The sequence below is a fragment of the Phalangium opilio genome, unplaced genomic scaffold (assembly GCF_054372755.1).
Source record: "Phalangium opilio isolate 3A_F unplaced genomic scaffold, DU_Popi_V2 ptg000053l_1, whole genome shotgun sequence".
In the NCBI taxonomy this organism is placed as follows: domain Eukaryota; kingdom Metazoa; phylum Arthropoda; class Arachnida; order Opiliones; family Phalangiidae; genus Phalangium; species Phalangium opilio.
In genome coordinates this window covers 5,689,120-5,705,172 of record NW_028324172.1, presented here as the reverse complement: position 1 = coordinate 5,705,172, position 16,053 = coordinate 5,689,120, and the positions used below count along the sequence as shown (strand labels likewise).

The window sequence follows — 16,053 nt, the reverse complement described above, 5'->3', positions numbered from 1 at the left end:
TGCCTTAACTCGAACACGTACAGACCGTCGCTGTTTAAATTTTCCCGCCAGCAATTTATGGCCTTTTATTATTCGCCGGCAAAAAAAACTTGATTTTGAGCCAAATCAAACTTTTTCCCTTCAAAGCCAAAAGTTAATGAAAAAACAGACACACATTTTAAAAAACAAAAGATATTTACTCTTACGTCTTGTACAAAAATTAAATACAAAATAAACAAATGAGTAGCCAAACAAAGGCGTTATTTGTGTTTTTAAAGTCTCCATATATTTATACAAAAGAATTCATTTCTAAATACCTAGATTTTCCATTTAGCCGTTAAGAGAGAGAGAGAAATTTGGATTTGCGCGAGTTTTACTCGCCTCAATATAGCCAGGGGCAAAAAAAGAGATTCTTAAAAAAGAAGGTCATTCTTCGCGGCTTTAGTGAAAGATATTTCCGGAAGCGTTTTACCAATTTTAACGAGACTAGAGTTTTAAACTAGATACAGAATAAATCTTTATACATTTTTTTAGCTTTAACAACGACAAATAAGACGGGGAAACTAATATTTTCATCCTTTTGTCAGGCGGAACTCAAATATTAGCCAATTAGTACGATCTTTAAGGGAAGATCCTGCTCCACATTCCGAAAACTCAAAACATTTAATCTGCGTCAAGAATGCGTAAGGCACAGCAGGATCCCCCCGTAAATAGTAATTTTAGCATTCCTTAATTACTTTACGAGAGCCACCAAAGAACCCTCATTGGGCCCCCTGGTTTATGAATCTCGACAAGTAAACAAGCGGGCTTTTTGTCGCATATAAAAAGAGTTCCTGTAAAGCTTTTACAGAAAAAACCTCATTATGTGGCAAGAAACTCGCTTCCTTGCCTATTGAAACTCATAGATTAAAGGTAAATGATGACCCATTTGGGGGACCCGCGTAATTCCCGGAGAAAAACATCCGAGCCGCATCTTGACAAAATATTAATAATCCTCAAAAAGCGGACTGCAACAAAAAGAAGAAATTAGCTAAAGTCTGGTACGTACCAAGTGGCTGTACATACCGAGACACGATTCGAAACTTAGCCATCAAATAATCCCTGTTTTTTTGAAAACTTTTAATATAAAAAACATTTGGCTGCGAATCCATAATTTTAGAAGTGACGAACCCCTCGTTATCGCTTTTTACGGGTTAACGATGGCGTTAAAGTACAGTCAACAAGATCGTAATGCGAAGCCGTCGAATTCAACTTAAATATTCAAGAAATTTTTTTCACAAATATATATTGCTAAGTCTAAATATATTTCCTTAACTTGCGCGCTAAAAATAAGAGATTCTACCCCGTTACTCACCGATTGTAAAGAGAGAGACGCATTCAGGGTTTCAAATAGTTTAAATTGTTAACATTTAAAAAACCAGTATATATACCGTCAAAAAATTAGGTCCCCCCCAACCCTTTTTCTACGTCTAGTCTTGTACTCACCTTGATTTTCTTTTTTTCCCACTACAAAAAGCCAGTTTTTTCCGCGTAATTTACTTTCTCTCTCTCTCTCTTAGCGGCGTAAGACTCGCAAATAACCTTGAGAGGGAGGAGTGAAATATTTCCGTACGCGTTTACCTCGTTACAAAAGACCTAAGAATGGTTTAAAGTTACACGCTGGGCTGGTCAAAGAAAGGGATAAAATACCTACATTGAGAGGAAGGATGTGTCTCGATTAAAAAAAAAGCACCCATAGATTGCTTACCGGTCCAATTTTGTTCTATTACAAGAAATCCCAGCTGAATATTATGCTAGAGGCAAACCTCTGAAATTGATGCCAATGAGAATTACGTCAATCATAGAGGTGACTAAATTGAATATGCTGTAGAGAGTGGAGGGTGTCTTAAAAAACTGTTACTTAGTGGCTTATTTTTTAAGCTGTAAAATTAACGTGTTAAATAAATCTGTTTCCTTTTCTATTTTTATACTAGAGCTATCTTTGGAGTCTGTAATAAGTATACATGCCTCTAAGTAAAAAATATTATAGGATAATTCATTGTGACTTAATTATTGTCCTTCTAGAGATTATGTTTATAAATATATCGAAATAAGCAACCGTTACTCTTCCAAACAAATAAGAAACATGACTAGAAGCGTAGATAAATATTAAAATAAGCTAGCCAATCATTTTTGGCAAGTTATGTACTTTGAAATATTACTCTAAGGTAACGCAAAAGAAAAAAATCCTAATGTTTTTTTGTGGCTAAAAGGTGAAAAAAAACAAAGCGACTATAATAGAGAAAATTCTTGACATGTCCTATATGACAAATTAATTGTAACACTGTTTCGTGTGTTTCTCAGGTTTTCGAGTATTAACTCACAAATTTTGATTTATGGCAAGCGAAAAAACACCTTGTATAATGGAAGGAAAAGATGTTAAACTTTCCGCTAATAAATTCATAATTGACTTTTACATATATATTTATAAAGTTAGAAATCTCTATTTAGCTCAAGGTCCTAGTTTTTTGTATGCAGAAGCTTGTTTGGGCGTGTTTCGAATAATTAAATTTGAATAAGCCAATACTTTCAAAATTTTAAAATTCAATAAATAGGAAAAAGTTAATTAGGCATAAAATTAGAAATCTCTCCGAGGTCTAAGATTTTTTCGTGTGCAAATAATTCAAAGAGATCGTGTTATATAAAAGGTTAAAAAGGAGTTACTTTGATAGAAGCCCGAGGGGACAAATATTATTCGTATGCAAAAGCTTGTTTGGGCGTGTTCTAAATAATTTAATTTGAATAATTCACATAAGATCGCATTATATAAAGAAAAAATTTTAATGAAGGTTAAAAGTAATTATTTTGGGAGGGAGAAAAATGGTTTTTTAATATGATATAAATCTAAATAATTGTATATTAATATTAAACTATAGGGGTATTTTTTATATAGGCAAGTATGGCATTATCCTTTATAATTTTTAGTATCAACTCCACAATAAATAAAAATGTATTTTTGGGGGCATAAATAATATCAATTTTTTGGAGTATTTAAAGACCAGAGTCTCGATACTTTCTTCATTCGAAAATTTTCTACACGCTTTCTGTCGCTTTACAAGCTCTTAAACACTTGTAAGTAATGTCTAGTTTAATTCTTTGCGGTCGTTCTATGATATGGAGGGTGAATAGAAAGCTCTATGACAATCCTGATTTAAAGGATTTTACTTGGGATGATTTATTTAGAGATGTTTGGGATAAAAATACTTTAACGGACGCGCAGAAAAGGAACATTTGGCGTAAAATGACAGGGGCATACAATGCTTATTTCTTAGTGTTTACGATTCAAGACGTCTATAATCACCATTATAGACCTGACGCGAATTTACTCCACGCTCTCGTTAGAGGTTGTTCCAATTACACGGACCATATGTTTTTTAAAGTCGAAAACGATGGTATCTTTACTAGCTGGTGGTTCAGCCCCAACGCGAACAAATTTTGGTTTTCAAACCCATTTTGCATACAGGAGCGAAAAGAACGCGATAGAATAGAAAGCTACGAAAAACAATACGATATGGCAGTTGATTATACCTTCAATGCTCTGGAGGATTTATGCTGGTTGAGACTATTTCGCCAACACAGAATCCTGGAAAAACCCCATGTCCAATTTGCATTGCGGCTCATTTCTAAACACCTTTTCCAAGCTCGCGTTTTTGTCAGCGTAACCCAATTTTTTACGACTATTAACAACCCCCAAAACAATAGCTCGGTCCGAATGAGTAGATTTACAGCGTGGATAGTTCCTCCGCAAACCTTTTCTAAAATAGAGTGTCCGTACGGGCCCATACATCACGCTTCGGTGAAATGTGCGGCGCGTTACTGGTATTACGGGGGATGTTGCTTTCACGAAGAAACGCTCTATAGACGTGTCTTAGACATGTGTTTTAAACTATGCTTGCTGCAACTCACGAGGATAAATAGACCGTGCCCTAAAGAAAAGACTCACTTTCAACAGTCCCTAGCTAGATGGTATTTAAAGAAAGCCATGTATATAGCGGGCGTAGCTCGCCTATATTGCAATACCACCTGGTGTTTAACATTATCAGACATTATCCAAGAACTGATAGACAGCGACGCGTTACCCTTTTTAGTAACGTTGATTTAAAATAATTGAATGGTCAAGCGACGGTGAAGATTTAAAACGGCCGGCGGATAAAGACAAACAGTGAGCTCAAGAATTACAATATCAAACTGGTCCTTAGTTTTGCTAATTATCCGAATTATATGTTTTTTAATATTAAGGCTGTTAATCTATTCTGTAGTATATTAGAATAGGGTTATAATTAACTTTGCGTAATTATATACAAGTTCCAGTTTAAATTGTACATAGAGTAGTTGCAATAATACAATTATGGTGAAATTTTTTATTAGGAATTCTAACCCGTCTTTGAAGCGCTTTTATTCTCAAAAAAAAATGTAAGTAATATATTTGATTTAAATATATTTGTACGTATTTTTTTAAAAACGTTGGTGATAATTTAGGGCCACCGTCGAGAGCTTTGTGGACGTTATTAAGAAGCAAGGCTCTGCCCTCATGCCCCGTAACGGGCATCTTTATTGCCCACATTGCGAGGGGACATTAAAGGATATGCCCGACTATGGTCAATTAAATTACTATTGCATGACGCGCGACTGTAATTATTTTAGAAAATGCGTTCTCGTGCAATGTAAACAATATATCAGTTTTGCCACGCGTAGCGACCAGCGGCATCTGCTCGGCACACGGAACTTTTGTTCACTTTGCGGTGAATTTAAGTACCGTGTAAAAGACATATGCCCCTGTTACGAGTGGTCATGTGATTGACAGGTAATTCTCAATTGGTACTATTATTCGTTTTAAAAAGTGTAAATTTTTGACTGAATGTTTCTGCATAATATTTAGGTTAAGTCTCAACACAAGGATGCTGTTGTTTTTATTTTTGATTAATTTAATATTTTATTTTTTCTATGTTAATTTTTTTTAGTTATTTAATATTCTATTTTTCTATGTTAATTTTTTTAGTTATTTAATATATTATTTTTTGTTAGTGATTAAAATATATTAGTTTTATAATAAATTATTTATAAAAATATGGTTTTATCATTTTAATTATTGTATTTTGACATGCAAATGTATACATTTAAAAAAAAGGTTCATATTGATTCAAGACGTATTATTTCTCATCTAAATTACCTTTATAACCTCAAAAAAAAATAATCGCACTAAAGTTTACTTTAAAATAAAACATATCTTAATGTCTGGAAGTTTTAAAAAACCTTCAATAATCTCTGAATAGCGGGAGTAAGCGAGAGGTCTTTAAAAAACCTGTTCTCATTTTTTAAAGAAACGTCTGGAAATTAGTTTAGCCTAAAGTGTTTAAGAGAGTAGTAATGCGGTAGAATGTTGTCTCCTGTGATGATTTCATAAGCGAATAATATTACAGCCATTTATAAATACTGGACGACATAACACAGCGATGCATCAGCAATTTGACCCATCATATTAGAAGACGTTTAAAAAAAATCTCCAGTTTAAGCAACAAAATAAGCAATTAAAACAAGCCTAATGATTCTCTTTCGGGGAGAAACAACTTGGAACTATTCTCTGGGACAAATTGCTTTCAATAATTTAAGCGAGGTCAACTTGGTCTAAATTATTTCGATGCTGGAAAAATTAAATATTAACATTGGATTTCATTTAGAAAGCTTTTCACGCTTCAAAATTTGAATGCAGTTTACAATTGGTCAGTTATCTAGTGTAAAAGTTACGTAATACTTCAGACCTTTTCACGCCAGCGAATGTTTGTAAATTTGTTCTAGTTTATACGGTGCTGCTGACTCGGGTGTAACAATTTTTTAAAATATATTAGTACTTCTTCCGACGCTTAGATGTACAAAAACAACTAAATTCAATTTGATAAAATACGTTCTATGTTAATGGAACATTTATATTCAACAGGGCTTGTTCGTTAAGGTGTTAAAAATTTAATAATAAATGCATGTATTTTTTTTAAAAAAATTGAAAATCGGCATAGATTTTGCATGACTTTTTTTTTCCTTCATAACATTTGCAAGTGTATTTGGAACTATCTTGAGACGTAGAACAAAAAATATCCAGAACACAATGCGCGTTATTTTTGGCTCAAATTTCCTTCCCCTTTCGCTCGCAAACAGCCTCGCATTTTTCCGTTTTCACTTAAGACCAATCCCGGGTAACACTCGCATTTATAAGTACTGTCATCGGAAGAATTGGGGTTGCAAACGGTTTTGATGTCGGAAAAATTATCATTTCCCTCGATTTCGCATATATCGACGCACTACAAATCGGAATCAGGGATCAAACCAATGGAACATTGGTAATATTACGTTGCGTTATTAGATTCATTACCGTGACATTCTGCATTAAGATTCTGACATTCAATATCCCCTTTTGCTTCGCCAATGTCAACGCAGATGCCAGCCTGACTATCATAGTGACCAGCTGAGCATTCGCAGTAAAATGTGGTATTTTCCTGACTCGATACGACGCATTCGGCTTTAAGTTCTGAGCAGGCATTATCTCCCATAGTTTTACAAATATTTTCGCATGTTTGGGTATTATCCTCGGACAGTCCAGCATGACATTCGCAGTAATACGTTGAGTTATTAGTTTCATCAACACGGCATTCGGCTTTAAATTCCTGGCATTCACTGTCATTTTTCACTCGGTAAATATCACCGCAAATTTGGTGTTTTATCTTCGAATAGTCCGGCGGGCCATTTACAGTAAAAGGTTGATGTATCAGTTTGATTAATACGGCATTCTGCTTTACGATTTTGGCACTCACTTTATTTTAAAAATCCCCAACGATTTTTAAAATGCATGAATTTTTTAACGTGACATTCGGCATTAAGATTCTGACATTCAAAAGCTGCTAAAATTTTATAACAAAGGCATGAATTTTTTTAAAAAAAATTTTAAAAATCCCTGGGGATTTTTAAAATTTTAAAAAATTTTAAAATTTAAAATTTTTTTTAAAAATATCTTACTACCGACATGATGGATGGAAAGATTGGACCTCTATCGATACCAGAGATTGTGGACGCTACGTTTTTAGTACGGAATGTAAACTAGGAAGTTTACATAAATACAACCCTAATGAATTTGATCAATGTCAACAAGCAGCGTACATTTTAGGATACGTTTGTCATGATCAAGCGAGTGTTGAATCGGTATTAAATACTGCAATTATAAAACTTTTGTATGAATTCAACACTCGTTTGACTATAAAGAACAGACAATACAATGACAACCCCCATATTAAATATATTATTACACCTATTAGTTATACTGTTAATTTGTTTAAGTTATTATATATTAAAGTAGTTATTGAAGAATTGCATAAATATAATCATTCTTTATTATATATTAAAGTAGTTATTGAAGAATTGCATAAATATAATCATTCTTTAATGGATTTAACTTTCACTTTCGAAAAATTTTAAAATAAATTTAGTCTCATTACAAGATCTCCATATCTTCCAAGTATTTTGGAAGATAGAAACTTGAGATTAGCGTATGACCCCACTTTTAAAGTATTTTCAAAAGACGCTACTGATAATTATTAATTTAATCGTGATGTAATCTATACAAATAAACATTGTTTTTTAAAAAATTTATTTCATCCTTTGATTTGTTTTTTACACCATTGACACAATCCTGTTTAAAAAAATTCTGATCTAAAATAGGTAAGAGTAGAGGATAGAAACCAAGAAGCGCTACTGCTGGGTTCATAGATAACATTCCACAAATAATTCCTACAGGTACAGTTATGGGAAGGATAAGTAATAACCCACCTAAACAGACATTTTCTTTTACAACCTGTAAAGCACGCTGCGTACAACATCTATTATTACAATATTCTTCAGTCTTGGGTTTGCTTGTAGTTGAAACGTATTTCTCCGTTACTGGTACATCTCTCCCTGACTCGTCGTTAGAACAATGTATGGGTATGTTGCATGTCGAAAACCCTTTCACAATTGGGCATTCCGGGGAATATTTTCGATGCTTCTCATAGACTTTATCATTAGCTTTCCAACTATGTAATGTTACATCGCAATAAAAACATTTAACGGCGTCGCCCTTCTTTAAATAATAAAAACCATGTTTCGCAAACTCTGACGGATTTATATTACTAACGGGGTAATCTTTAAAAGTTTCGAGCCGTAATTTTTCCCAGTTCATTATAGCTTTACGTTTTGTCCCGAACTAATATAATTTCAACCACTGTTGCGGATATATCTTACAAATTGTACCTACGTCACACTACACGTGACTCGCATTTGATTGACAGGCGTGGGATTTTGGGCGCATATACAAATTTGGATCATTTTCGATTCATTTGCATGCCTAATTTGATTTATGCAAATTTGGATCATTTTCGATTCATTTGCATGTCTAATTTGATTTATACAAATTTGGATCATTTTGCATGGTTAAAAGTGGGATTTCTGAATTATGCAAATTTGGATCATTTTCGGCTAATTTGCATAGTCAAAAGTGGGATTTCTGAATTATGCAAATTTTGATAATTTTTACCTCATTTGCATAGTCAAAAGTGGGGTAACATACTACTGCCATCTTGTTTTTTTTTGTTTGCTCCGGTTATTTTGACGAGCTTGAGAAGTTGAGAGCCGTAAAGCGGTACCTCGTAAAGTTAAATCACCCATTTCTGGATAATTTTTCGAATGAAAGATGAATGATAAGAAGGCAAAATTACATGAACCTATAAAATGCGCATATTTTGCTGAAGAACATTTCGGGAATTGGATTAATTTGGATCCCTTGGCGAAAAACCCTTCATTGTAAGTTTTTGGTCGTATCAAAGCTTAGATTATTTTTACTTTCCTTCATATTTGATTAAAAACTCATTCATAATAATTATATTCAGAATTTACTACGATCCCGACTTTTTACATATGGACGAAGCGAAACTCTATTACAAAATGATCAAGACTAGTGTGCAATTTGAACGAAAACGTCAATATCGAGGTGGGAACGTCATTCCAGTCCCAAGGTTAACCTGCTGGTTGGGTCCAATAGCTTACAAATACGGCAATGGAATCGCTCACAAAGCAAATGAAGATTGGTCTCCTTATATTCGCGTGCTCAAGAACAAAATTGAGGCATATTTACACTACAATTCCAATGGAAACTCGGAATTAAGAGAAGCAACTTTTAACTCCGTTCTTTTAAACTTTTATCGCGACTCAAAAGATGGAATTGCTTGGCACAGTGACAATGAAACTACCATGGGCGTTTGCCCTATAATCGCTTCTATTTCTCTAGGAGAAACGAGGAAATTTGAATTGAAAAGATAATCTGTAAGGAAAGCTGGTACAATTTTACAAAGCATGTTAAACCACAATTTTTTATGATATACAGGGCTTCAATACGGAATGGTGTGTCCATTTAAAAAGCGGAAGCTTATTAATTATGGCGGGTAACACCCAGCTTGACTGGAAAGTAAGATGAAATTATTTGGTAAAAAGTTATTCGCAACCAATTTAACATAAACAATTATTTACAGCACCGGATTCCAACAGAATCTCACGACAAAGGGCCAAGAATTAACCTCACTTACCGCAACATTCACCCGATTTGAAATTCATAGCATAGCATTTTCTCGTCTACATAGACTAATTTTCTAAATGCAAAATGGCCAACTTCCATAAATTAAATGATTTACCATCAGTATGTCTAGTAGACTAAATGATAGTTTTTAGTGAGGTAAAAAATTATGTACCTGCTAAATCTATTTTACAAAAACTCAATGTGGGTTTGGTTTTTCTTAGTTCATCTTAAAGTGACTAAATATTCTGTGAGGTAAAAAAGATAATTTACCTGATAAAATCGGTTTAAAATATTCAGTTCTTAAATAACTTACACGATTAATTGAAATATTCAGTTTGTAAAACACTTGTGGAAAAAATTAATGTAGGTTTTTGTTTTTCTTAAATTAACCCGATAAATCTGTCAAAACTGTATTGACAAGATTCAATATAGGCCTATTTCATAACTTCTGCTCAAATAAAGAATTTATCATTGAGAAACATCCCGCCCTACTTTCATTTCCCAGAAAAACGTGTCAATTTTAAGTAGGCCTAAACTACTGAGCCTGAGGTTAGGCCATCGTCACGAAAGAAAACTAACAAAAAACTCTTGGCAACAGAGCTGCCAGAATACAAAGTTTCAAAACTGCCAAAATGATTAGTTAATTTTGCAAAGAATCTGCAATTTAATTCTGCAAAAATCTACCTATTATTTTATGTCAGTTCCGTTAAGTGATCATTTAATTTTAAACTTGCCAAACAAATAGTGAGCAATGGTACCTCCGTCCCAAACTAGTTAGTTTTAAAACGCTGACTCGAGTTTCATTTTGTTAATACATTTAATTTTATTAGTAAATTAATCTCCCTAACTTTTAAGCAGACGAGTCTTCAAAAACGATATCATTGGTAAATTAGAAAACTCTCTCTGCTTATCGCGCCTTCAGTCGGGGAGAACTTTAATTTCTTTTTTGATTAATATGATAATATTAATTGTCATGTTTATGTTCCCAAGTAGAAATCTAATCTTGCCTAGGAGTAAAAAGATATATAATAATTATAAATTGCAAAAAAAATTGCAAGGAACACAGCGCTAAAGGCAGTCTGGCGCGCGTGCGAAGTCCGTCTGTCTCTCGGATCTCTCCACCTCTAGCGCGATACAATATATATTCGCGATACAATATATATTCGACAGCATCCAGTGGCGGGCGTCGGGGAGGTGGGGGGTCCATATCTAAAGCCAGACAGCTCTCTCTCTCTCTCTCGTCTCGTGGCGGGCGTCGGGGAGGTGGGGGGGGGTCCATATCGTTCTACCTTCCTCTTCTCTTGACTATAATTTATCTCGCTTTATATTACAAGCAAGCGTGGCTTCGTGGTAGAGCGCGCGGCCGGGCGTCTTCACTGACGTCTCGTATGGATTGGGATATCGCGGGTTCGAGGCCCGGCGCCGACGGGAAAATAATTTCAATTGAAATTAAATACGTTACGCCACCTATGAGGTGTAACGTGAACTACGGATGAATTTCGAGTCGAAAATTCGCGGGAAATTTGAAATTCAAAATATTTATTTAGCTGGAAATATCCGACCGCGCACGCGAAAAAAGGGGGGAAAAAGGCGCCCAGCGTTCCAGCAAGGGTCGGAACAATACTTTCGCTGCTCTAAAGAGCGCAAAAGTAAAAACTAATGTAATTTTTAGGGGCCAGCCGAAACATGGTACGCCATATGGCTAAAGTTTTTCTTTTTTGGCTACCAAGACCATTTCGGATACATTGGACATGAAATATTTACAAAAAGAAAGAGGGAATACGAGACTTTGTCCAACTACACCGAGAACAAGGAGTATGTTAATTTTGGCGGTTGTTTTGTTTTACATATTTATTTCTATTTTTCGATTTTTAGATAGCCGCGGACGGGATCAAAAACATTTGGAATTATTACAACGTTTTTTTATTTTCGTAAGAACAGGGACAACAGTTCGAAGTGAAGGTATGTTACTGAACTCTAGATATTATTTCAAAAACGATTTGTGTTGTAACACTTATTTGGTTTTAGAACCCGATTTTTTCATATACCTCACACATTTGCAAGACTGCTTGAGCACTTGCAAACGTGGAAATGGTAGGGCGATTTCCCACAAGTTGGCGCAAAAACGATTTAATTGGAGGTGGACGGAGACGGAGTCCAAAAAATTGTGTATGCCTTAAACCTTTTCCTGAAAAAAACCATTAAAGAGAACCATGGAAGAGCATTTGGAAATTATAGAGGAAAAATATGTTAAAACCTCTTTTGTCGAGTTTACGAGGTAATTTTAAAATTGTAAACTAATCTGAAGACCACTAGATTTTTAATATCATTCATTTATAATCCACCAATTCTAGATATCTCGTTTGCATTATTATTATTGGGGGTTAGGGGGCCACGTCCCAGCACCGATGCAAAAGGCATATTGTGCACCCTTATATTCAGGCCTTGAAGAGACCCTTGGCCACGGCGTAACGTAGAATTCGTTCCACAGTTATGAGAGAGAGCCGCGAGGGCTCCACGGTATGTAAATCAAAGTGATCTAGTCTGAGTGAGGCGAAGTATTGGCACTCGCACAGTATGTGAGAGGGAGTTTCTTCCTTCTCCCGGCTCGACTAGCAGAGAGAGTCGTCAGGAAGGCCCATCAGATGGAGGTGTCTATAAAGACGAAAGTGTCCGGTCAAAAGACCGGTGGCTAGCCTAACATCTCATCTGCTGAGCGCAATAAGGTCCCTAGCCCGAGAGATGCAGGGGCCATTGACAAACAGTTTCGTCTGTATCTGACCCTCCATATTATGCCAGAGCTGATTTTGAAAGTCAACCTGTCATGCAGACTTCGTCTAGCGTACCCGTATGGGATGGGGACGACCGGCGCTGGTCCCAAGAACTTGGCCTCTGCCACCCCCCTTTGGCAAACCTATCGGCTTGCTCATTGCAATGATGTCCGCTATGCCCTGGCACCCAGTACAACTGGATCCTGTTCCGGGACGCCAGTCGCGCAAGCAGATCAAGGCAGCTGCGAACCAGATGAAAAGTGATCTGACACTGGTTCAGCGCTTTCAAGGTGGCCTGACTGTCAGAGTAGATTCTCACAGTCCGTTCGGTATACAATTTCTTGATGCAGTAGTACGCACAATGACAGATCGCGGCAATTTCCGCCTGGAACACACTTGCGTAGGCGCCCAGACTCTCTGAGAAACCCACCCTTGTGGTTTGGCAGTAGTAGCCGGCACCAGCGCCGGAATCAGTCTAAGAACCATCGGTGAACCAAATAGTTTCACTCCCGGTACCAAGAGGCAGTAGGTTAGTCCACTCGGCCCGACAGGGAAAGTGGATGTTGAATGGCTTTGTAAAATCAAAGCTGGTTACGGGTTTTTCAGAGCACATGGTTAGCGATGGCTCAAGTGCAGCATACTCCTGGAAGAGCTTAGTATGGCTGTGATCCCAAAGTCTGGGTACCCAGCAGCCATTATTGTAGAGCCTGTAGGCCTCCATGACAGCCTTCTCCTCAACGAAGAGATGAAGAGGAAGCATGTCGAGGAGTATTTCCAGGGAAGCAGTCGGGGTTTATCTCATGGCTCCCGTGATGCCAATGCAGGCCAGCCTTTGAAGCTTGCGCAGGTCAGCCTGCACCATCATTGTTGTATTATAAAAGACTGTCAGAGTGTTAACTCTAGGTGTGCGGTTAGTTTTTATACAGTTCTGGATCACTTTAAGTACCCTGATATTGCATCAAAATAGTTACGATATGCCACGATTCGCTAGCGTACTGGGCCTTGGCTACGGAGTTCTATGGTGCTACCAAAATATCTCTACGGGCGCTACCAACGTAACTTGTCGCCGGTCTAGCGCTCAAGCGCGCGTAATAGTCGAGTTCTGTTTTTAGTAGAAGCTTGTCCTATAGATACTTCGGCCAATAAGATGGAGGACTGAATTAATATATGAGAGTGACGTATCGCACCCTCTCTGGCTATATCGCACCTTCCTAGTGGCGCATCCTAATTGCTGGGATATTTTGATAGCGTTTGGCTACTTAATAGAGCCTCTCACCGTCTGAAAAATGATAGCCTATTTACCTTGAGTTCTCTGAAGTCCAAAAACGTCCAAATTTTCGGTTTCTTAAAGTCTCTTGGCTAAGTTAGAGTCGAGTAAATTCCAAAGTTTTGCAACAAATAAAAAAGAAGTGGTCCGAGTTTTATTTTGCCGTCCAAGTGGCTACAGGTGAAAATTTTGAAAGGGTCTATCTTTACAAAGGAAATGCTTTGGTATTTATACCTTTTGCAAAGGTGTTGGTCCTGCCCAGTACCCTTACCAAAGGCTGGGTCCGGGGGACCAATGAACTTTCTTTCTAGGGTATAAGTTCTTGCTCATCCCTATAGAAGTGGTGTTTTTCCTTGAAAGGTTGCTTTTGAAAACAACTGGTTTTGTCAGTTTTTCCATTTTCGTTAAGTTTCAAAACATGTTGTTTTCGATTTCTATTTCTATTTTTTACATTTTATTCTAAAATTATTTGATGTTATTTATCTTTAAGTTAATTTACTTTAATTTTGATTTAATTGAAATTTCTCGTAATATTTTCTACACTCCCCACCGTAATATGTGACGCAACCTTGAGTCATGTATTACTTAAAAATTATACAAAACTATTCGCGAGAAATTTGGTCCTATTTAAATTGATATTTTCTTATTCCTAGTTTTACATCTTATGTTTTATGTTTTTCACAGTAGTTCTTAATTTATTTATTATACAATCCAATTTTAATTCGTTAATTTCACTTTAAAATGTTCTTAATTCTTAAAATTATGGTTCAGTTATCTCTAAGGGGTACAGAAGTTGTATGGGTCGTCTTAATATTGAACCATTTCTTAATCTTATCATGCAAGCTCTGACCTGGTTGTCTCTACCCATTAATGTTTCCGTTATTGTTCCTAATTTCCATTCATGTTTCGGTTTTTTGTCTTGATGTATTAAGACTACATCTCTTAACTTAATTTTATGAGTTAATTGTTTATCCGAATAATGGGCTGTTCTTAACTGGAGTATATACTCCTCTTGCCATCTTTTCCAAAGCCTATCCAAAAATTGATGCCTGTACTTTAGTCTATTTGTTAATTGTTGTTGTGTTTGCTTTTGAATGGTCTGATCGAATGTTTAGGGTGGTAAAGAATTAACTCTTTTTCCTAGTAAAAAATGCGAGGGACTTAAAGGGGTTGGTTCCTGGGGGTCATTGTAAACAAATGTAATTGGGCGTGAATTTATGGATGCCTCTCTTTCTAAAAGAATGGTTTCCATCTCGGGTAGGTCAGTTTCGAATTTTTAAGTACCTTTTTCAGAATTGTTTTAGTCGACCTAACCATACGTTCATAGAAACCTCCCCACCATGCGGCTCGTTCGGCTATAAATTTCCAATTAATTCCTTCCCTCCCAAAATATTCTAATATTTTTTCCTTTTTCAATTTTTTCCAAAGTTTTGCATGTCCCTGTTTGCGAGCTCGAACGTTTTTGCATTATCTGTGTAGATAGTATGTGGCAATCCTCGTCTAGCTACCATTCGTCTGAAAGCTAACATAAGTTCTTCTGTTGATAATGATGGTATTAGTTCGAGATGCAAAGCTCTTGTAACGGCGCAGGTTACTAAACAAATATAAGCTTTGTCCAAATCCTTATTTTTCTCAAAATATGAGGGTCCCTTCACATACACTGGCCCCGCAAAATCTATCTATATAACTGAGAAGGGTGGGGCTTCTTCGGTCATATCTTTCGGTAAGGGCGCAGTTGGTCGCTTCCAGCTTTACTAAGTAGTTTCCTACATGCCATACATCCCCTAACCACTTTCTTTGCTAACTGTCGTCCCGAAATAATGAAATATATTTCTCTGACTTGAGTTAGTGTATTTTGGACTCCCCCATGCATAACTCTGTTGTGACTGCCTACCGTTAACAAATAGGCTAACCTTTGTTTCGAATTTAGAATTATGGGGTGCTTATATTCTTGAGTCAAATCCGATTGGTCTAATCTTCCCCCTTTCCATAATTGATTTTGATTATTTAAAATGGGCTGAAGGGTTGCTAGCTTATTTGAGTTTCCTAATTTCTCACCGATTTTAATTGTAGCTATCTCGTTAGCATAGTCTATCCCCTGGACACAGTTTACCCAATCTATTTCCGCTTTTACCATCTCCGCCGCGGTTACGGGTCCACCTTGTTTATTTTCTCTGAATGCCCTTCTAACATAGGCTGTAACTCTTAATGCTTTGTCCAATATACTATACCTACATAGGTCCTTAATCTTATCTAATCCAGGTTTTTCATCAATGTTTATGACTAAAATTGTTTTTCTCATCTCCTGTTCTAACTCTTTGGGGTCAATTTTTATTTTTCTGGAATCGTCCATGGGCCATTCTGATCTCGGCAACAACAACCAACTAGGTCCCTCCCACCACTTTTTG

At 36.3% G+C, this 16,053-nt stretch overlaps 1 protein-coding gene across 1 annotated transcript; it reads left to right on the top strand.

Annotated features, from left to right (window-relative positions):
- The first annotated feature begins 8,728 nt into the window (after window positions 1-8,728).
- On the top strand, window positions 8,729-9,354 carry LOC149673249 (alpha-ketoglutarate-dependent dioxygenase alkB homolog 3-like). The gene is made up of 2 exons (XM_089840245.1): window positions 8,729-8,838; window positions 8,925-9,354. Exons 1-2 carry the CDS (start codon window positions 8,729-8,731, stop codon window positions 9,352-9,354), a joined length of 540 nt encoding a protein of 179 aa, XP_089696371.1.
- The last annotated feature ends 6,699 nt before the right edge of the window (window positions 9,355-16,053 follow it).